The sequence below is a fragment of the Canis lupus genome, chromosome 29 (genome assembly GCF_048164855.1).
Source record: "Canis lupus baileyi chromosome 29, mCanLup2.hap1, whole genome shotgun sequence".
Classification (NCBI taxonomy): domain Eukaryota; kingdom Metazoa; phylum Chordata; class Mammalia; order Carnivora; family Canidae; genus Canis; species Canis lupus.
The window spans coordinates 32,328,775-32,352,851 of record NC_132866.1 but is presented as its reverse complement, the minus strand read 5'-3'; the positions used below and the strand labels follow the sequence as shown (position 1 = coordinate 32,352,851).

Below are 24,077 nucleotides of genomic sequence, written 5' to 3'. Positions count from 1 at the left end.
AAGCAAGACTGTCACTAGTACATCAGAATCATGCCAGTGAGCTGTCAAGGGGACAGGTGGGAGGCAGGCCCGTCAGCCATGGAGAGTTCACCTTCCAGTCCATCATGCTGCCACTTCAAAAGGCAGTCACATAGCATAAAGCCATTGACGACTAAGTAGACAATGACAAGGCTGCATGTATCGAGATACAAACATGCTTGCACAATTCCATTGCCTGCTCCTTATGACCACCTGGGAGACTGGCTGGTGGGAGATTCATGTCACCATTTTCAGAGGAAGAAGCAAGAGGCTCAGAGCTACTCAGAGTCATCCAGCTCCTAGGTGAAGAGGCTGGAGCTCAGCTGTCTGGGCACCTGGCTCAGTGACATCCCTAGGCCACCATGATGACCTTCAGGGTTACATCTGCTGCCTCCTTTCCAAAGGAGGGTTGAGTCTTCCCAAGTTGAGAGTGGAATCCACCCCCACTTGCCACCTTCTCCCACAGCCCTGAAGTGTCCTCTATGGATGAATTCACAGGGATGGGGTTAATGGCCTCACAGGTTTTAAAAGCATCAGAGCCCTAAGCCCTCCCCACGCTCCCTAGATACTTAAACATGCCCCTGGGGCCTCTCAATAGACATGGCCCTTCAAAACTCCCAAGAGTAAAATTGTCCCAGGCCCTGAGAACATGGTCCCACACCATGAGTGGAGAAGGGTAGCTGGGGAGGGAGCAAGGTGGCAAGAAGCACAGAGAAGCAGCAGGAGATACCTCCTGCCACAGAGGAACCGACCCCCAAACTCACTGGGTCCCCCATTCCCCAGCTCCTCATGTGTTCTATGCCTTCCCTTCCTGGCTGCTCTTCCCAACTTTATGCTTTACCTCGTCTCAAGAGGAATACCTGGCTGAACCAGATGGAAATTACAAAGGCCACACATGTCACTTTCTGAAGTTATTCTTTGAGAGATGGTGCATTTTGACTTGCGTGCCCAATGACAGGACTTTTACTCCCTCTCTTTGATACCATAAAATTTAGTGAGATGAGCATGGATGGAATCACTAAAACCCAGAATTTGAAGCAGGAATAAGCACTGCAGAACATCTAATTCCTTGATTTTCTAGATAAGGGAACTCATGCCCATAAAGACAATGGACCTCCCCAGATGTCTGTCTGTGAGAGCAGAACCAGGACTCATCATTCCACCCATGGCACATTGCCGAAGTGACATAGGGGCCCTGAAGCCTGGCTACTTGGGCAGCCATGCTGAGACACTGAGGATGAGAAACCACAGGGCAAACAGGACCTCAAAGGTCATCTGACCCACCATTCACTTCCCAGTGAAATCTTTTTTTTGTCCTAAAACTTTTAAAAACTAAACATTGAGGATGCACATGAAACAAATGCCATGGAAATAAGTTATTTCAGCAATCAGAGGTTCTTGCCTCAGGGTCAGGACTGTGAACGTGTCACTATTTACTGCCAGTGAAGGTAAAATGCCGGGAAAGGAGACTCCAGGTTGATAAATGCCACTCGCACCTGGCAAAGGCCTCATCTGTGTACTTGACCTGTTGTTATTCATATCCTGTGAGCGAGGGACAGTTTTCAACATGTGACCCCACAGCGGGAAAGAGTGGCCTTGGACCTGTGAGATGCAAGAACATGTGCCCAGTCTCAAAGTCGGCATCAGAAACAGGTCTCCAGTTCACAGACCAATGCGACCAGTGACTGCTCGTCCCAGGTCAGCGGCCAGGCCCCACATACTCTGTCCCATCTAGAACTGCTTTTGAATACCAGCCAGGCTTCCCTTCAAGAGCTTACCTTTGTCCTGCCCATTGCTGCCTGGTGCCAACCCGTTGACCACAGCTTTAGAAGCACCAACATCACATTCTGAAAGACACACAAGGAGAATAAGGCTTATAATTATGACTCCCCGACATTTATTGAGTCCTGCTGGGAGGACATGTTGGGGACATGCTGGCTTTCTCATGCCTGAGGAGGGCCCCTTTAGGTGCCACAGGAAAATTCTGAGAATGTTCTGTGGCTTGAACCAGGAGAGAATGCAAAAGCTGTCTGGCGATGGAAGGTATGCGATAGGTGACCTAAGTTCTCCTGCCTCCTTGCTGTGGCTTCATTTCTGACATTTTTTTTAAAAATCTGCTTAATTCCCCCAAAGTGGTACTTCCTGAATGACAAAGGCTTATCTACTCATTCAGAGGCCAACTCAACTGCATCCTGGGGCATCCAGAGTGAGAGCTGTTAGACGACAGAGACCTCGGGATCTTTGACACCTCCCTTCATCCCACGCACATCCCCCTTTCCCCCGTCTTACCCCCTGTCCCACATCAGAGGCATACTATCTGCCCCCTGGAACATCTCTGGACATGGCTTCTCTTCCCCCACCCACTGTCCATTGTCCCCCATTGAGGCTCTTATGTCACTGTCCCAGAGATGACATAGCTTCCTGACCACTCCCCCCACTCCGTTCTGTCCCTTCGTTTCTCCTACACTGTCAGTCTGCATCCAAACAGCAGTTTCTAGATCCTGATCTAACCATGGCCCTCCCTGGGTTAAAAAGCCACAGGGTGCAGGACAGATGAAAGTGAAACAAGACACTGCAATAGGATCTTCTAAAAACAACTCTACTTTAAGTAGATGGTATTTTACTTCTGTTTTGAAAATAAAAATATTGGTCTTTTGTTGGGAATTCAGTCACGTATATTATTTCTATGAAGAAAAAATGTATTCTGAGTTCCCCAAAATGGTCAAATGATTGTTTGGAATACAAATTTTTTATTAAGTAGAAGGACTTTTATCTTGGCTTACCTGGTTATATTTAACTTAACTGATCTTCTTGATAGATTTTTTTTTTAAGATTTTATTTATTTTTTCATGAGAGACACAGAGAGGCAGAGACATAGGCAGAGGGAGAAGCAGCCTCCTTATGGGGAACCCAATGTGGGACTTGATCCCAGGACCCCAGGATCACAACCTGAGCCAAAGGCAGATGCTCAACCACTGAGCCACCCAGGCGTCCCGGATCTTCTTGATAATTAAGAGCAAGCAAACAAACAAGACCCAGTGGCCAGGTGCTCTCCCGGGGACAAAGCCTGGCGATTCATGCTGGATCCTGGGCTCTTCTACCCATTGGTCCTAGCATTTTCCTGCCATGTTTCCCTCCTCCCCTGCCTGTCATGCCCATCTCCTCCCAAGCCCTGAGCTTGTCAGATACTTCCAGACCTTTAGGTTTGGTTCCCTGCAAGGCCCATGCCAGGAACACCTCCCTCCCCTTTCCTTACCTTGGAGAGATTCTCCTCGTGGCTTGCTTACCTTGAATGTCACCTCCTCTAGGTCAGTTGAGACCTTTCTGAGTTCTGCTCAGCTAAAGGCTCAGAGAGCATCTAAGTCCCACCTCATTCCACATCCCAGAACCCATGCAGGCAGGCCCAGGAAGACAAGTGGGTAGGCAGACAGGACCTGCTGCCCTGAGCCATGTGACCCGTGTGCTTAGAGTAACCGCCCCCACCGACAACCAAGAACCAACCAAACCAAAAATATAATCATAACAGCTATGGTTTCTTAAACATCTATTTGCCTGGATCGGAGGATCCATGCTAACATTCCATAATTAGCATCTTATTTTTATCCTTTAGACCCGGTCTCCTGGAGCTGGGAGTTAGGAACTCCTCTTTCACAGATAAGAAATTTGAAGTTCAGAGAGGATGCCAGGCTTGTCCAAGATCCCTAAGTTATGGTCTGAATTCTGGTCTGCTCCGTCCCACAGGGCATCTTGCCCCCAGTAGGAAGAAACATTTTTAAAAATTTTAAAATAAAAACACGGCTCCTATATATTCTATAAACACAAACTAAATATATTCTATATGAAATAGCTTATATACTATTTCCTCAAATCCCAGGCGCTCCTCTTGGCTGAGACTAGGTCACCCTCCCTGACACAGCTCATACTGATGGGCCAGCCCGGATGCTCCTGGATCCAGACACAAACAGGGCCACTGACCCTCCCCACCAGCAGCCTGGACCTCCGAACACTGGCCCCACAGGTTCTGTGTTACTCGCTGCTCCCTTCCACCTCCAGATGAAGGTTAATTCTCCCAGATGCCAAAATCTCCCTTGCACCTACATTTTAGGGGTGGATGGAAGGAGAGTGTTGGCAAGAAGGCCAGAAATCCAAGTGAAAGAAATATCACAGGTTCCATCATCCCATCTGTTCTTTCCGTAACTCTCTCTTCTCCCTGCACCTGCCCTAGTTCCTCTTCACTATCTCCTCTCTGGGGCTCTAAGCCTCGCTTCAGGGCCCCTCGTGCTAGCACTGGGGTCGGCTCTAAGCTGCTACACAACCTGGCCCCAAGCATTTCCTTTCCTTTCTTCTTTCTCATGAAACAGAGAAACTTGAAGAAAATTTGCCAAATAATTCCAGCACCTCCAATTCAAACCTCTGTGGCACAGCGTGTTGATCTCCACAGCCTGGATTTGCCTCAGCGCCACCACACACTGGCTGCTTAGCCCAGACAAATCCTCAACCTCTCAGGCCTCAGATTCCCCATCTACAGAGTGGGAGGGGCACACACCATGCTGGCCTTTGCGGGTTTGCTAGAATGAATGAGAGAACACAAGCAAAGCACTTCCCCTGCTGACTGGCAGCCCAGTCCAAACGTGAAATAAAAAGAATGCATCATTTTCATGCTTCTCTTTGCACCAAAGTTTAAAACACAAATGTTTTCTATATAGCTGCTTTCTTTCTAATGATCACTTTTAATGGTGGTATAACATTCCATCAAGTAAATACACATAATGAACTGACTCATTCCCCACCTTCATGTGGGTGATGTTTGTTTACTCCAAATTAAGACAGAAATTCCCAAGAATAGGATTATCAGGTCAAAGGGTCTTGATTTTTTGGACTCTTTCTATGAAATGCCTCCTAGCACCACGCCTGAGAGTGAACCTGGGAGAAGTCCCACAGGCCTGTCCACACCCTCACCCTTCTGCCGGGCCTTTCCCTTCTTCTTCCTTCTGCCCTTAAGCATGCCAGGATTGGCAATGCCAGCTTAGGCAAATTCTGACAAAAGATCCAGAAATTTTAAGCTGTGAAGCAGAAGCTTTAAAAAAAAAAAAAAGGCGTCCTGGAGGGGGCACCTGGGTGGCTCAGTGGTTGAGCATCTGCCTTTGTCTCGGGGCAAGATCCTGGGGTCCTGGGATTGAATCCCACATCGGGGTCCCCACAGGGAGCCTGCTTCTTCCTCTGCCTGTGTCTCTGCCTCTGTGTATCTCTCATGAATAAATAAATAAAATCTCAAAAAAAAACAAAAACAAAAGAAAAGCATCCTGGATTGTTTTAAATGACCACAAAACAAAAAAAAAAAAAAAAACAAGCAAATAAAAAGAAATAATGAGTTACAAAGCAGGAGCTCCTGGCAGTACCCAAGTTGGCTTGAAGGGAAAAAGAAGGTATATAGCCTCTTCATCTGCAGCAAAAGTGCTCAAGGAATCAGAACAAGCCACGTCCCCCTCCTTGCAAGAAGGAAATCTGAGCTAATAGCCTAGAATGGAACACTGGCCATGCTGTGGGCTTAGTACTTCAGAAGGACTGTGTCACTTAATCCTTACAAAGTCCTAACAAGCCAGTGCTTTCATGATGTCTGTTTCACAGAGGAGAATGCAGAGAAGTGTTCCCCACCGCCCAGAGGCCACACAGTTGGTCTGAAAGGAAGCCCAGTTGAACCAAGCCCTGCACTGTTCCACCTGGAGTCCTCCTTGGTCCTAAGCATACAGTGTCTGGCACAATTTAGGATTCAGCTAAAAGGGCACTATGTCAATAAACGGAAAGGCTGGGCAGCCTGGGTGGCTCAGCGGTTTAGCGCTGCCTTCAGCCCAGGGCCTGATCCTGGAGACCCGGGATCGAGTCCCACATCGGGATCCTTGCACGGAGCCTGCTTCTCCCTCTGCCTGTGTCTCTGCACCTTTCTTTATGTGTGTGTGTGTCTCTCATTAATAAATAAGTAAAAGTCTTTAAAAAAAAATAAATGGAAAAGCTTGTTTTTAATCTGCAGAGATCTCTGATCACACTCCAGAGATAATGCAGAATTAGGAGATCCATTCTTGAATGAGCTGCTACTTGGTCATCTGCCCAACACCCCCACAGCCTGTGGGCCTCAGGAGGCCCCTGGGCACACTCAGAGCCAAGGTGGGCCTTAATCTCCAGATGGAAACTTCTCTGTCTTGAATTCTGGGCTGGAAAGCTGACAGCTGCTCAATGAGCAGGGACCTGTTCCTTCTCTGACTTTCCCAGCCATGTGCTTTCTACCCCAGCTCTAGACTAAAAACACACAAAACCGGTCATTTCTTTAGGTCTTGATTTCCACTACCATAGGCCTACACCAAAAATGTGAGCAAACTGCTCTTCTTCTCTTTGCACCAATTTCAATGCAGGAAGTGTTCTATTAGCTGGGACCCCAGGGCAATTATCAATTTGTTTACTTTTGCTGCCATCACCCAGATTAAACAATGCCCCCCAGGTCAACATTTATCAAACTGTACACTGAAAATCTCTGCAGTTCACTGTAAGCCAAGTATATCTCAATAAAGTTGTCTAAAATTAGAGAAAGGGAGATATTAAAAACAATTAGGACATGATGCACATGAAATGTAGAGCCTGCTGCTTAGCACATAGTAGGCACTCATTAAATCATTGATGATGAAGGTGATGGTAGCAAAGATAACTTATGATGAAGCTCTGGCACTTGCCCAGGTTTCAAAAAATAAAAAATGAAATGCAGTTGGGGCCTTAAGAATAAGTGGGAAACCTGGATAAACTACTCAGTTGTGCAGATTTGTCCAGAAGCGAAAGACAGGGTTTAAAACGACTTACCAGAGCTCATGGTGGTGACAGGACAAGTCTTCTACAACTGGGGCTCCAAACTGCTCTGCAGGAAAACAAACAACAACACAAGAGAGCTGATGAATGCAGGGTCACAGTAAATTCCCATGGATATAACTCTTGATAAAAACAGAATAGAACCAGGAGTCACCTGGCCAGGCTTCTAGTCCTTGGTTGGCTACCTACAACATGATGTTGACCTTGGGTACTGCACTCAACCTCTGTGGCCTCGGTTTTGTCACCCGTACTTGGTTGAGTGAGATACTAAGCAAGGTCTCCTCCTTGGTTACTAAGATTCTACTAAAATCTACTAAAATCTACTTCTGAGATTCTACTAAAAACCTCAAGCTCCATGAACGCACATGGGTCAAGGAGAAGGTAAAGGAAAGAAAGAACCAAATTTTAGGAAAAAGTAAAATCACAACACAAAATGATTATCAAAAGATAGTAAGTTACACACAGACACATATTATTGTGCATATGGAAATGTTCTAAATGCTTTAAATATATTCATTTGATTCTCCCAGTGACCCTACAGAGTAAGCACGGACATTGTATTAGTTTACATGGATAAGGAGACTGAGGTACAGGGAGGGATACTGGAACCCAGACAGACTGCCTCCAAGGCCACACTGTTAGGTTCTATACTCTACTGGCCTGAGGTAGGAATGTATTCTATCTATCCACAAAGATAATTACCCCCCTCATTTAGTATGGTCGCATCCCAAGTCTGAAGTAACTACTGATCTACTTTCTATCACCTTAGTCTAACCCTTTTCCTAGAACGTTATACACATGGCAGCAGAGTGTATGGAACCTCTTGCAACTGGCTTCTCTCACTTAGCATATCACCATTCAGCAACTGGCCGTATGTGTGTGGGTCTATTTCTGGACTTTACTCTGTTCCACTGATCTGACTTGAGCCCATAACTCATTGTCTTGACTACTTTAGCTTTAGCATTAAGCTTGAAATCCAGTAGTGTGACTCTTCCAACTTCAATCTTTTTCAAAATCATTTTTGGCTCTTCTAGATCCTTTGCATTCTCACAAAGTTTAGAGTCTTACCAACTTCTACCAAAAACAAAACAAAAATCGTGCTGGGCTTTTGATTGGGATCGTGTTGAATCTATGTGTCAATCTGGAGGGGAATTAACATTTACCAACATTGAATTTTCTAATTCATGAGAGTAGACCCTCTGTCCCTTTATGCAGGTCTTTCATTTCTCTCCACAAGATTCTGTAATTTTCAAAGCATTGGTCTTGCACATATTTTGGATAAAAAGGCCTAGGGGAACATACTGGAAGGACAATGTGAAAAGCAAGACTTTGGGATACGCAGAACCTTGCTATTTGAAGTGTGGTCCACAGAACAGCCGCACTGGCATCAGCTGGGTGCTTATTAAGAATGCAGAAACTCAAGACTCGACCCTGCACCAACTGAATCAGAATCTGCATTTTAACAAGATCTCCAGCTGGTCTCTCTGCACTTTAAAATGTGAGAATCAATGAGGGAGAGGAAATCAACTCTGTAGTTCATGAATTCTGCAATAAGGCAGCCAAGGTATGGTCTGAGGGTCTGTGTGAGGAGTTTCCTTTTTAATACACTGAAGCCAGGCACCGGCTTCCTTTCTGGATGGCTGCCTTGCTTACTGTCCTTGGAACAGAGTAGAATGCTAAGGGCAAAAAGGAAATCATTCCAAGTCCTCTGCTGCCCAAATCAGCAGTAGCTTGTCTCCGCCAAACACACCTGAGACTATCCATGACCTTCCATAGCCTCCAACCTGTGCAAACATTTGTTCTTTTCGTTAAGGAACACAACTCGCTGTGTTCTGTATGCCCTAGTGGCTTCCAATCCTGGTTTCAGGGCACCCAGGTTTTTGGCTTCCAGGAAAGGCCAAAGGGCTATCAAGATAGCATCCAAATGTTTTCATTTCTAAAATAATTTTAATAATTTCATTAAGGTTTTCTTCACCTTTTTTTTTTCCTTTTAAGATTTTATTTATTTATTCATGAGAGACACAAAGAGAGAGGCAGAGACACAGGCAGAGGGAAAAGCAGGCTCCATGCAGGGAGCCCAAAACGGGACTCGATCCTGGGACTCCAGGATCACACCCTGAGCCAAAGGCAGACGCTCAACCGCTGAGCCACCCAGGCATCCCAGGTTTTCTTTACCTTCTAAAGCGATTAAAGAAGTGACTTAAGCATGAAGCTATTTTAACAGAATGTGTATTTTCTTTCTTTACAGTCCTTTCTGACCTCTATCTGTGGAGGATTTACACAGTCATAAATGTAATGTCTAGACAGCTTTGTGTTTTAATTTTTAAATCAAAGATTTCAAGAACATTTTTCTGGATTTTTACTATCATATCCATTCTTCTAATGGCTATATAATATTTTATTGTATGAACCTTCCATAATTCATTTACCAATTCCCTCTGAACAGTTTAATTCATCTTAATTTTAAAAATAAGTATATAGCACAAATGCCTCTCAGGCTAGGAAAGAGATGAATGGAAATGTCCCATGAACCAGACGAAAAAGATGCCTCAACTCACACACAGTATCACTGTCATATGTGGGTAGCCCTTTGCACATGCAATATTTTTCAAATAAACACTAGTGATTTCTAAGTGTCAACCCCACTCTTGCTTACAAACTGATCTAATGTACATCCAGGTCAGGGAAAATAACCAAAGTACCATTACTTTGCCGCAAGTGCCCAGCAACTTGCCAGTTGTAGCATTCTCTGGGAGGCCCCCTCACCCCGATGCCAGGTGTTAACTAGTTAGTGGCTAGATCATAAGACAGAAGGAGAATGGAGCCAGGGTGGTAGGATACCATTTTAATACCTTCAGAACTAGAATGACAGTGATAGGTGACAATGACCATGCATAGGGGAGCACGAGCTCTGGATACAGACTTTTTGGGTAGTAGGTTCTGTTGCATGCTCTCATTTGGTGACTAAATCTGTAGCAGGTGACACAAAGGAGGGGGCAGTTTAAAATAAAATCTGCAGCAAGGGTGGCAGTGGCAGCTGTGCCAAGGAGGGTGCTCAGTGTCCAGTCCTCACCAGTGGTGGCTATGGCCATGACCTCCTATCTAGATTATTGCAGGGCCTGATTTCAGCTCTCACTGCATCTAACTCACCCTCCTGAATTCCTGCCTCTGTTCTGAGTGCAGTTCTCCAGCCTCTCACAAATTCTGAACTACCCAAGATCTTACCAATATATCCCTTTTTGGTTTGAGTTAACTAGAGGTAGTTTCTGGTCATTTGCAACCCAAGAATCTTGACTGACACAAGATAAGGGGGAGGAAAGAGTCCCAAAGGTTTCTTTCTGAGAGGAGAATCTTCATTCCTCTCCCCTGAAGTGAGGCCAACCAGATCTGAATCCCAAGTGACTCAGCTAAGGGTTTTGTCTCTCAACCTGGAGAGCTCAGAGTCAGCATTGCGAGGATGGTTTCAGGAAGCTGCACAAATGGAGTCTGACCAGCAGGACGTAAGCCTTGAACATCCTAATCTAGTCTCCGTAGTTTATTCAGAGATAATGCAAGCTATTAAAATCATATGTAGAATGTGATAGTTTATTTTACATAAAACCCCCTGACACTTAATATTTACTTAAAAACTAAGCTGTAAAGGGTTTGATTTGGTTGTGAATATGATGGCATGTCTTTGGAATTTCTCCCACAAATCGCCTCCAAAGGAGGCAGGCAACTTTGGGTAAAAGCCAAAGAGATGAACAGTGCCATCTCGTGGCAAAACCACACAGTTAAACATGGACAGCTATCCCCCAGGAAATGGCAGGAGCCTCCAGTGTCACAGCTGGGGTGCGCCAGCAAGGATCAAGCTTGGGCAGTCAGGACCTACCGTACTTGGGTAAAGGGCCACAGCATCAACATAGACATTCCACCAGAAGAACAAAATGTGAAGTAGCCAGGCTTGTTAAGAATGCATCTGGATAATTAATGGTTCTGCATGGTCCCTCCCTAATTCCATGACCCTATAATTCTGAGATAAGTCTTGATGACACAAAGTGAATAATTACTAAAAAGCAAAAGTTATACTCATGCTTCCAGCTCAAATAGGATCCAATAACTAAATATGGGCTGTTTATTGGGGAAGGAAAGAAGATCCTTCCTTATATGGATGGTTCAAGGATATACGACCAAGGAAGAATTGAGTTTGTCTGTAAAAATGAATTCAAGGTCCAGCAAATATTCTTGGAAAAGAAGGAATCTTGGACAGACCTCTCACAAAAGGTGCTCCAGCTTCTCCTGGGCCCTTTGTGTTTGGCTTCCACTGCTTCTCCCACATACGTACTAAGGACATGTGTACATGTACACATACACAACACACACACACTTTTAAGTTTCCATAGGAGAGAAACTGTGTCATCCTCAGGGCCAAGCACTCAATGGGTGCTCAGTCATGAACTCTGTCCTGTCTCTATTTAGCCTTTAGAACAAATTTTGGAGTCTTCACTTCAAGATAACCAGGACCCTCCTTAAATCCAATGTAGCTGCCTAAAAACAAGCCAGCTCCCCATTCCAACCAAACTCTGGTTATACTCTGGCTTTGAAATCCAATCTGGGACTTGATTTGATATAGACCTGTAGCTACTTCCTTCCAATGGCTTGAAAAGAACAGTAATAGCTCACAAAGTCCCAGAATAAATGCTTGGCCTTATTGCTTTTTACACTTTGCTGACCCACACAGCAAAGTCAAAATTCTTCAACTTCTCAACAGCTCATCCTCTTCTCAATCTCTATTAATGGTCATTTCCCTCCCAATGCACTCTCTACATTGTTGAGGAGGGTGCAGAAGGTTCTTCAGAAAGCCAGAAAGGATAAACATCGAGTCGCGACATTGCCTTTTTTCAAGAAGACGACAGAATACATACTCAGCCCTGACATTAACTTAGGTATGGAACCCCATGGCATAGCTGGGAGCTCAAAATGTTGTGGTTTTCACAAAAACCAGGTTTTTGTGAAGAGACCAATGCTTCTGGATAGGGAGCCATAGAAAAACATATCAGAAAGGCCATCCCCCACATCCTCTCATTTCCTCCTGGAGTGTCTCCAACTGGTTTCCGCTCTAACCAATTATCTGAAATGGCCTTCAGAAAGATTTCCAGTGCACCCACGGCCAAGCCCAACACTGGCTTCTGCACTGGTCAGGGCCTCACTGACCTTTTCCAATGAATTTAAAACACTTAACTCCTTCTTCCTCCCACAAATACTTTTTGGTCCTGTTTCTAAGTGTCACTGTGGACTGGTTTACATCAGGCCGTGAGGATCTTCTTTCTGGATCAGGGCTTCCACAGTTCTTCTAGGAGTTTAAAGACCTACAAGACTGCACACTGGGTCTTCATTCCTATCTTCCTGCTCATTTCCTTGGGGAATTTTTTTCTGGAATACGAGAGCCAGAAGGACCCATGCAGTTCACCCAACCCATTTCTCTGGTTTTCTGCCTGTTTTGGAAGGAGGTTCCATGAGTCCCCTTGTACCACACTGCTGGTAACCCACTCACCCATTCCCCACCTTTCACTTCAACCAAGGCAGCTGTGCTTTTGTTGATTTCATTCACCTATATTTCCTGAGTTTTCCTTGGATGATTGGGCCCTGTGGCTATAAAAAAAAAAAAAAAAGAAAAAGGCTCAAAAACCAGAAATCTAATCCACACCCTTACTGAGGTGCAAAAACCGAGATTCAGAAAAAGTTTCTCTTTATCTTGCTTTTTATTCCTTCTACTAAACCCCCTATCTCTCTTCTTCCTCCTCAGGCCACCTACAGCCTTTGTCCTCTTGGCAATGGATACAGAATTCCAGATGAGAATCAGTCCTCCACAGCTAATGCACAGACTGGCCAGGGCCATTTCCCTTTTTAGATCCTTTCAACATCACCCCATTGTTCATTGAACACCAAGTCCTGATAATCAGCTACAAGAGATGGTTACCCAACTTGCCCCCATCTTGCCTTCCAATCTCTCTGCCCCTCCAATCAGGCCTCATGCACTGAGCCCCACAAACAGTGAGCACCTTCCAGCAAGGCAGGGTCTTGCTCATCACTGTGTCCCAACGTCTGCTATGGTGCCTGGCAAGCACCCAATTAACCGTGGAGTGAATCACTGCCCCCACACACGTCAGAATGCACTGCTTTCTCCTCTTTCCCTTGTCACTCCCCTCTCACCCCACACCTGACAAGCTGCCTGGTCTAGTCAATTCTTCCTTCTTCATGAGTCATGTGCCTCAGCCACCTCGGCCTTTCCAATCCCACACACAATGTATTCTAGCACCTCATTCCTAGACCATTACAGTGGCCTGAGGAGCCTCAGAACCACCCTCTACCGCCCAGGAGCGCCACATTGTGACTTTAGCCATGGAAGATTTCCTAGGGCTAATTTTCAAATTTTCACAGGGAAAACAACAATCCAGAGAGCCCCTATGAGCTCAGAGGGGCTGGCTGGGCAGTACAGGGCAAAACGAAAAAAGGGCACAAAAACTCCTAGAAAAGAATAATGGTAGCTAAGGCACGGACAGGCCTGGTGATACGGTTCAAATGGTATTTCTCTCGCTCCTGCTATGTACCCAGGATGGTGCTTTGCCCAGAGGAGACCAGCATGAATCACACAGCTGCGGTCTCTGAGGTCACTGCAGAGCTGGAGGGTGACAGGCACGGCCCACTGAAATATATAACATGAAGGTAGCCCTTCTGCCAGCAATCTGAACTAAGAGGTTCAAGACCACAGAGAGAAGAAATACATTCTGCAAGGGGACAGAGAATCAAGGAATGAATGCTAACATTTTCAAATGTTCAGTGACATACTGCTCAGCTAACTTCAGGTATTGCACTTTGGGAAATACTGGTCTGAAAACTTAGGTCCAGATTCCTGAGCACACCATAAGGCCGTGTAGGATAAGGTCCCGGTGAGTTGAGTCTTCCAGCTGGTCTCCCCCATGTACTCAGTGAGCCCTGAACTCCACAGTGCCAGATCTGCCATCCCTGCTGCACCTTGACCAAGGGTTCCCCTCTCCAATCTTTCATCTCGCGGTTTTGTCCCACTAATACCCAGTCCCTCACCTCCCCAACCTTTAATGCCAACCCTAGGTGGCCAATGCACTGGCCGAACAAAAAGGAAAGGGTTTTGGGGAGGTTTAGTTTTGTTTTTAATCCCCACTAGAAGTCATGCTACTAAGGAACTCATTTCAGTAAGACTAATTTCCAATCTCAGAATTTAGAAATCTGATGCCCAAGTTCCCACTAAAATCATCACACTCTCATCCCAGACCCTTCCCAGAGACGGGTCAGATCTAGAGCTGGAAAGCTAATTACCTAGCTGCATGTTCTATCTTTTACACTTAAATGGAGCCTTTAAATAAACATACAAAGTTGATTCTGCCAACAAAATTGCCTATAAGCAAAATACAGCCCTCAAATAGTTTCAAGGCTTATAAATGCAATATTATTTGAGCTTCAAACAATAGAATTTGGGTAACTTGTAATCATACGTTACATTATCTATGTATTAAAATACATGGTTTGCAGTATACATTATAGAGAAGATTAGTATCCTTATCTTACAGTATGCTCATATTTATTGCCAAGAAAAAAATTTTTAAAGGCATGAAGAAATAATTCCCAGAAAAAAATTCAAACAAACCCACCAGAAAAATGTTCACTTAACCTGATTTGTTTTTTTAATGCAAATAATAACTATTTTTTTCCACTTCTTAAATTAGTCCACATATTTAAAAATACTAACACTGTGGACAAAAGCAAAGGCATTAGCATTTACCTGCATGGCCACTAACACTGTAAATTGTCATCCCTGTTTTGAGAACAACACATTAAGAGCTATACACCTCAACCCCTTTGTGCTTTCAAGGGAATCTAGCCCAAAGAAAGGACCCCAAATAACAATGAAGCTACAGAGAGATGTTTCCCATGGCTTTACTAATAATAGTGAAAACCTGGACATTCTCTGGTGTTCAGTGACAGGGGATCAATTATATCGCCACACACACCCCTGGGTGGACTACTGAACTGTTATAAAAATAATGGTCATGTAGACCACACAATATGGGAAGACACCTCTTGTAAGGGCAGGTGAGGAAAGTAGGGTATAGGTCTGTGTGACATTTGTGATTATAGTTACATAAAAAATAAAACCTATGCAGGGGCACCTGGGTGGCATAGTCGGTTAAGCATCTGACTCGGTTTCAGCTCAGGTTGTGATCTCAGGTTGTAAGATCAAGCCCCACATTGGGCTCCAAGCTCAGCGCAGAGTCTGCTTAGTTTCTCTCTTCCTTACCCTCTGCCCCTACCCCTAGGCTCATGCGCACTTTCTCTGAAATAAATCTTCAAAACAAACAAAAAGACATAGACATGTATTTGAAAGAAAATAGGGATCCCTGGGTGGCGCAGCGGTTTGGCGCCTGCCTTTGGCCCAGGGCGCGATCCTGGAGACCCGGGATCGAATCCCACGTCAGGCTCCCGGAGCATGAAGCCTGCTTCTCCCTCTGCCTGTGTCTCTGCCTCTCTCTCTCTCTCTCTCTCTCTCTCTGTGACTATTATAAATAAATAAAAAAATTAAAAAAAAAATTCCTCGAAAATATGACCAAATTCTAATAATGATTTGGTGGCGTGGAATTACAGACAACTTTTAAATTTTATTTCTATTCCCCAGATTGTTTATAATACATTACTTTTTATTTATTTTTATTTATTTATTTTTTTTATGATAGGTACACAGTGAGAGAGAGAGAGAGGCAGAGACACAGGCAGAGGGAGAAGCAGGCTCCACGCACCGGGAGCCCGACGTGGGACTCGATCCTGGGTCTCCAGGATCGCGCCCTGGGCCAAAGGCAGGCGCCAAACCGCTGCGCCACCCAGGGATCCCAATACATTACTTTTTAAATGAAAAGTAATTTTATTAAGCTCATACTAGCATTTTAAATGCAATTATGTGATAGAACAATCAAGAGAAAATTTAGGTGACAAACTAAAAAAACACGCCACTAACAATCTTGTCCATTAGAATGCAGCCCCACATGATGCAATCTTCTACAGGACTACCAGCAAATGCCCCAAATGTGGGATTCCATCATTAATCGCCAGTGATAGCTTTTGTTTAATGAAGCCAAACTACTCCCATGTAGTTCCTTATGAGGACAAGGTGGGGCAATAAAATGATTAGAATGTTCAGCCAGATTTCCTAAGAAGCAATTGCACCAAAACGTTTCATCTTAAAATAGTCAGCAGGAGCTGCCAGGTGACAACACACACAGTACCCCATTGCTCCCTTGGCCTGCTTGCTGCCAATTCCCTGCCCCTAACCCAACTCCATGGCATTCCAGAGCCCTGAGCTCCTTCTCAAACTCTTTATATGTACAACTCTGGGCACACGAAGTTTCTTAAACATGCATTGTTAACCAAGACAAGTCTTAAATACAAAAACTGGCCCATTTGTGTTTCCCAAATATGGCTGTGTCTACAGAACCAAAACAAAGATGTCTAATTGCAGCATCCCGCACATTTGGAACTCTCCACTGAGACAATCTAGATAATTCAAACAAGAGCAGATTTCCCAAATTCTCGAGATAAAAGGAAAACATCTTAGCTAGTTTTAATTGCAAACTCATAACCTCAAAGTCCAGGATACAGACAATGCCTTTCTTCTACAGATCACTAAGCGATGCCTACCTGTAGGGAAAGCACAGCCATGGGCATTCTAAATTTTCAGAAGAGTCAAGGATAGACCAGAGTTTGCAATGCAGGAAAAGGAGACTAAGAAGTTAATGTGTGTGGCTGAAAAAAAAAAAAAAATTCTAAAAGGCTGAAAAGAGGTCTGTTAGAAGCTGAGAGTAGAAAAGAAGGGTGGGTTTGATATTGCAGGAGAGGTGTCCACTCTTATAGACAGTCCATAGTTCCCACTCAACTTGGCTTTTGAACCACAAAACTCCTAAGACTATGTACCACATCATATATCACATGGACATCTGCGGTATAGGCCCATACCATGCTCAGGAATGAAGGAACAGAAGTTCTATTCAGTAAAAAGACTCTGGGTCTTTTGCAAATACATAAGTTAAATACTTCAATTCATAATACTGGCTTATTCAGGAATTGCTTGTTTTCCTTAAGGAGTTTTGAAATTTTACTGAAAGTAACATTAATTTAGCAAAGAGCCAAGAAGAAACACAGAAAACAGTATCTTTTCTGAGAAAATCTCTTCTTAGTGGCATCTGTTTAATAACTGAGGTGGAACACATATGGACAGGCCCAGAATGAATGATGCTTTAACTCAGGTCTTGGAAGCTGAGGACTTCATCAGATCGTTGGTCCCAACTAGTAATGAATGGGAGGCTCTGACTTCCATTAATCATTGAAGAGTCAGTAATTATTTTTTAAGCTACCTTTCTCTATTCTCACCATTTTATTTTGTACTAATTTTAGGCAAATTTTCAATATATCAGTATAAAAGCTCTCAAATGCATCTAAGCATTTGAGAATACAGTACAAATTTCCAAAATGGGTTTTCTTCAAACTAAGCTATAACCACTAAAATATAGTAGCATTTTAAGGAAATGCTTAAACATCGCCAACATTCAATAAAAGTATTTTTTCAAATATGACAACTCTCACACTAGACTACTTAGAAATAGGTTGGCATCTATTATGTATTTTCATTTAAATAGAAATTGTATATATATGCATATACACGTGCACATTTCTGACTTCAGTTGCTCTATGTATATCCAACTATACCAATCATCACTTTGAATGTAAATGGTCTAAATGTACCAATTAAAAGACAGATTGTCAGAATGGATAAAAAAGAAAAAAAAAAAAGCAAGAGCCAACTGTATGTTGTCTCTAAGAAACCCACTTTGACTACAAAGACACATATGGATTAAAAATAAATGTACAGAGAAAATTTACCATGCTAACAATTGCTACATGTGTTTAGTGGTTGCAAGAAAACAACAAAAATCAAGGATAAGAATGGGGTTTGAATCCAAACCTTGCCAGGGCTGTGCAAATTGGGAAATCCCTTAGTGTCTCAGTCTCATTTTACTCACCTATAAAAGGAAATTGATAATGCCTAATTTCATAAGGGGTTTCTACGATTATATTTAAAAATATATACGAAACATTATAAGTTGTGTTATAAAAGACAAACTGTTCTAGCAAAGAAGGTGCTGGTCTAATCCTGCTACCCTTTGTCTACTGCTTTGACAATGCTTACCTGTACAAAACATTAAGCTTTACAAACTGAAGTCGCATCTAAAAACCAAGAAATTCATCCCTGGCTCTGCCTCCCTCTGCAAAGTCAGGCAATGAAGGACACTCTCAATAAAGGCTTTGTGGTTTTTAAAGATACTGCATGGTTGCTCTCTCTTCAAGGTCAGGTCTCAAGGAACCCAGCCATTCTTACCCAGATCCATCTATTGTGCATGCATTCTGGGCGAGATGCTTTGCTCATGCTTTCAGAGCAGACAGATGAACCAACCACTGTACATGTGTCATCTCTCATTTTGAGAGTGCCTTGTAAAGTTTCCATACCCACTTGGCAAATAGAAAAACTCAGCCTCAATGAAAGTGAAAGAGTCTTGTAGAAGCAATGAAAGAAAATGGAATACAGATTCTGGCGCTGGCTGGCTCCCAAGTATGTGCTCTTTCCATCCCATTTCCATTCCACAAAGTGGCCTCAGAGAGGCAGAACATGGTCCCTGCCTGAAGAAAGATACTCCTACCTGAAGGCTGTTCAGAGAACATATGACCAAAAAAGAGAGATGATCATCTCACGCACATTTGTAACCAGCTGTGGCAATAATCAAATTAATCAACCAGAACAAGAGACAGTTCCTGCCCTCAGAGACTTTACATTCTACTTGGAGAGAGAAGACTGAGCACCTGGAAACCTTGATGAATGGCTGAAGACAGCATGGAAGAAGACCTATGGATTGGCATCTGCTGTACAAATATACAAGCTAAGAGGATGCTCCGGGACTTACTGGGAAAGACCAGGACGTGCTGACCAAAGCACCCCTTTCTGAATGTGCAGAACACCCTGCAGTTCTCATATCAACTTCTCTCTAGAAAGTGTTTATTAGGGGAGGCCACACTGAATGTGATAACCAGAACGTTTTCTAGCAGCCTTTAGGAACCAGTGACACCCACCAAAACCCCATGCCCTCCACCCACACCTTAAAACATGTGTAGAGATCTCTTAAAATCAGTTGGATTTCAGTTGTTGCTCTTGCCACTTACTAGAGGCTTGATGTGAGGTTTTCCAGGTAGACTCGCAAACCTGTTTCCTCAACTAAAAATGGGAATGACAGCAGCCATTGGTCTCAGAGGGTTATGGTGAGCATTAACCATGAAAGCGAGCATGTCGAGGGCCCATCACAGGACTAGAAAGTGCTCAATAAAAGTTAGCTGCTTGCAGCGTGATCGTCAGCAGCAGCATCTAATAGGGATGCTTAAAACCACTTCCTCCTGAGCTGGCTTCTCTGAGCAGATATTCAACAACAGGGAGGGGGAAAGACAGACCATGGGACTGGCCTTTTCTTTCACAGATCAGTTCATTCTCATGGACGTTCCAGGCTATCACTCGACCCCCATATAAAATTTATCATCTTCTGTGTCCTTTGGGAGGCACAAGCCGCTCTCACAAAAGTGCCTGAGCTGGGCTTTCCAAGGCAGGTTCCACATAGATGGAGTTTGGTCCACAGCATGGAATGTATTCAGAATAGACCCATGTCCAGTCCAGCTGATAGAAAGGATTTTTACTGAAGAGTGTGTGGAAATCACATTGGGTAGATGGGGCGCATGGGCCACCAATTGGCCTCAGATGCCAGGCAACAGCATCTGTGCTTGCTTCTATCAGGCCACAGAACCCAAGACGAATTCTGTAGACCTCTCCTAATTCAAGATCAATTTGAGGGAGGCATGTAGGATGAACTACAGAGGTAGGGGCACTGGTGCAGGGAGTGTGTGAGGTGAGGCCAGGCCAAAGGAGGGGCATTGACCTCTACAATTTTTTTTTATCATATCTCCTCCTCCAATTTCCATCAACCACATGTATACCCTCTCTGCCCAGGAAAGCAGCTTCCAGCAAACTTGTTTTGCCCATTTTTTGGCTGTGAAAAGCTCCACACAGGCATTGATTACAGAAACCACAGCTGAGAATTTCTACATTTGTCTTGTCTTATTTGCAGCAAAAACTGCTGCTCACAGAGAATTTGCTTTTCTGAGCTTACTCCTTAAATCTCATTCTGCCACTTTTGCCCACAGCCAACCTTTATTTTTGCCCAACTGCCTTGGTGGCTGACATAAAATTATCAGAAAATAAAAGGTGTCCAAAATCCTTTATAACTCATAGAAGCTCACTAACCAGACACACTACAATTAACAACACCTAAAACAGAATAAAAGATGACAGAGTCAGTTACCATTTTCAAACTCATGTTAAAGAGAACAGTTCTCAACAAAAATGACCTTGTATTCACAATTCACTACTCATACAAATATGACAAAACATGCTGGAAGAAGAGAACTATGTCTCCAACTACAGTTAATATGGGATTTGGGGGGAGGAGGAAGTGATGACTCTGAGATCCTGATTAAGAGAATGTTAAATGCCTCACACTGAACTCTTTCAGCAAATACTTCTAGGTGTTTAGGCAGCGAGTGATCCTACCACTATGAACCTCCATTTCCCTTCCACGTAAAACACGGATTAAAATAGCACTAACTTCTCTGCTTGATGGGGCCAAGCATCATCCATGTAGCACAGTACTTGCACATGGTAAGAACTCAAACGATCCTGTGTTGACATTAATTGGTTTATTTCTCATTTGTCTCATTCTAACTCCAAAAACGAGAGTAGGATGTGGGTGGAAATGCTGGTTAATAAAAGGCTCTAGTTAGTCATTGCTTTACCACAACAACAGTTTACTGGGATTCTGCTAGAAGGAGGCAGGGGTACTGCCAAGAATGAAGGTTTTTGGTCTTGGACAAAAAACACAAAACTTATGACAGTTCCACCCAGCACCCAACATTTGTACAGAACTTTGCAGATTATAGAACAGCAGTGCCCTTGGCTATCTACAAGGTAGATAATTGAGTTCAATTAAAAAAAGAAAAAGGAAAAAAATGCAATGTGGTCTGTCTCTAAGAAGGTTTCATGTGGCCAAAGGACTCCCAGAACATCAGAATATGTCAGGGTTGGAAAGGAGCACAATTACCAAATGTTGTGAACTTGAAGTACTGACCAATCCATTGAGATGAGAAAGCAAATCCGGACACACCTCCTCTCTGAAACAGATAGAACCCCTACCCTGACAAGCTCTTCCAACCAGATGAGGAGTGGGGGAAAGCCAAGCAAGTCAGCGATAGATGTTACAACTCCTATGCTTGTGGTCCTGCTGTGCTTTCTGGAAGCTAAGCTCCCTGAAGACAAGCATCTGTGATCACAGGAGTTTGTAAGTCATGAGGGCATTAAAGTATTCTAAATGGCTTTTAAAACCTTCATCTGAATAAATAAAAAATAATAATAAAATCTTAAAAAAAAATTGGGGCACCTGGGTGGCTCAGTGGTTGAGGGTCTGCCTTTGGCTCAGGTTATGATCCTGGGATCCTGGGATCGAGTCCCACATCGGGCTCCCCACAGGGAGCCTGCTTCTCCCTCTGCTTATGTCTCTCATGAATAAATAAAAAAATAAAATCTTTAAAACTTTCATCATGGCATTCTCTTTCCTCAAAGGAAAAAAAAGGCACTAGAAAATTAAACTTTAAGGTTTCATAACATTTATAGTAAGTCCAAATGTCTTTAAAACGAAAATCTAAAATCTTATATAACAAGTACAAAGTTGGGGAATACATGGATTTCTCCTTTTTAAAAAATAAATCATTAATTTAAGGCAAGTACACAATCAAATGCCCTTTGGTGCTGGCTGAACCCATTAATTCATTCAATAAAAGTTCACTAAATGTGAGGAATGAATAGTGGTTCTTCTATTTTAACTTATAGTATGTTGTTACATACGTATTTGGAAGTCAAACCACCAGATTCTAACAGAGGGCATTTTAAGAAGACTGCAGAGATGGAGGAAAGATAAATGTCCCATACAAAATCTCCCCTGCTCTTTAAGTATGCAACAAAAATCTGTCATAAAAATGTAACTTTAGAACTCTTGGGTTGGTTCCCAATCTTCTTCCAGAGAGCTACAGTATTTGTGGAGTTCTGAATATATTACACTTCTGGAGGAAATCCAGTTTAAGAAGCACATAATTATAGACTTTCTTCCTGTTTAATAATAAAAGCACAAAAATAAGTTTTTTCTTATGTAAAAATGTAAAACCTAAGTAAATACACTCAATTATAAGGGGAAGAAACTAAAATAAGAGCTTAAAATTCTTAAAAACAGACATGAAAAATACTTGAACTCTCAGCATGGTGATGAAGCATTTCAAATTCCCACCTGCTAATATCACAGCTCTAAAAAAGAACTGGCAAACCTAAATATGAGAATCAGGTGCAGTGAGGGCTTGGAGAGTATGAAACCCAGGAGTACTACACGAAGGTTGCCAACAGGTTTTGCTAGATTGTCATGTCCAACCAGTGAATGAGGACAGAACATCCCAGTGATGCCAAAATTTACATATAGGTGTGATTTAAAATACTCATTGCTCCTGCTTCACTGCTAGTTACACCAAAGTCGAAAGAGAAAGGAGGGAGGAGCAGGCAGGCTCAGGAAGGTGCCCCAGACACTGACCAGACAAAAACCAGCTGGCAGGGTCCATTCTTGGAATTGCACAGCAGTGGGCATTTACTCATTGAACATGGACAAGTGGCCGAGTCCTTCCAATGAGGGGCCAGACAGGGAAACCCTCCTCTAGCCATTCGGCTTGGCTCCCTCATTAAATTCAGAGTGAAACCAGCTGCCAGAAAAGGCAAAGGGTGACCCAGCCATGGCTCTGGAAATTCCTAGCAAAGAAAACGGACTGCCTGGGTCGTGGGAGCTCACAGATCACAGTGCTAGATAGCAGATTTCAGGCAACCGTATGAAAGATAGGGAAATCATCATTAGAGTGCCGCTCTGCTCCTACTGGAAATAAAGTGTGGCTTCTCTTAGAATGTGCTGGGTCCATTGTAATCGGGGAGGGAGAACAGATGGAGGAAGATACAGGCGGAAGGGCAGGGAGTCCCCAAAGACCAGTAAAACAGCGATGAATAGCAGACCAACTCAAACAATATTTCAACAAAAAATACCAATTCTTTACAAGAATTATTATCAAAGTTATATAAATACATATAAAATTCTTCACTAAAGTAAAAAGCCTTTGTTTAACTCTTATTCATTTCTTCTATCACTGAAATCTAAACAAATGACAGTAAGAAATTATATTTAAATATGGATGTTATATGAAGTCATTTTTTAAGTCAAAGAAATTTTAAAATAACGTGATTTTTTTCTCTCATGTGCTGATTAGTTTTTCCTTATAAGCTGTATCCATAATATGGATACTTTCATTACTTTACTTTCATTGCTTTAAAAGCCAAAAATGCTATGTGGTTGGAAGAGCCTATTGAAACCATCATTGTCTTTTTGTAGAAAACTGGCTATTGTCTTTACTTTTGCCACCAAATAAATCATATCTGTTAAGTTAAAAAATGACTTAACCATCATTGATTTCCCCAAATGTAAGTTTTCTTTTGGATACGGAAAAAGTTTTCTTAAAGTACTACTTGCGATGCTATTCCTAGTCAACTCTGACAAATCAGCGAATTCGCAAAAGAACATTTTAAAAATTATTTGTACAATATGCCCTTAAGCTAAATTTCTAACTTGTACTTCAATTTTCATTATAAATTTGAATTCTCTGGATTTAAAAATATTCTCAATTCAAATTACAACCAAAATAACCTTTGCAAAAATGTTCCCTCTGTATTAGAGGACTGCAAAAACTGCTGCACACTGATCATGTGGAGGAAGCACTTGTTTAAAATGTGGATTATAGGTTCTGCCCCCAGACATGTGGATAGAGAAGTTCCAGGGGGGCCCTAGAATCTGCATTTCTGGCAAATAGGGTTTAAGGCCATACTTTGAGAAACACCAGTCAATATGACCAAGTTACTGTAGCACCAAGTATTAAACGCCCAACAGCTCCACCACCATACTTGACACAAAGCTGGA

General features: G+C 43.1%; 1 protein-coding gene across 50 annotated transcripts in view; it reads right to left on the bottom strand.

Annotated features, from left to right (window-relative positions):
* The window catches only part of SORBS1 (sorbin and SH3 domain containing 1), a 228,772-nt gene that overhangs the window by 113,120 nt on the left and 91,575 nt on the right, over positions 1 to 24,077 (bottom strand). For all 50 annotated transcript variants that reach the window (XM_072806027.1, XM_072806034.1, XM_072806044.1 and 47 more), the window contains exons 3-4: positions 6,865 to 6,919; positions 1,797 to 1,865 (exon numbers count right to left, since the gene is read on the bottom strand). In XM_072806027.1, coding sequence (XP_072662128.1) covers positions 1,797 to 1,865; positions 6,865 to 6,874 — 79 coding nt within the window. In that variant the 5' untranslated portion in view covers positions 6,875 to 6,919. The remainder of the gene's footprint in view (positions 1 to 1,796; positions 1,866 to 6,864; positions 6,920 to 24,077) is intronic.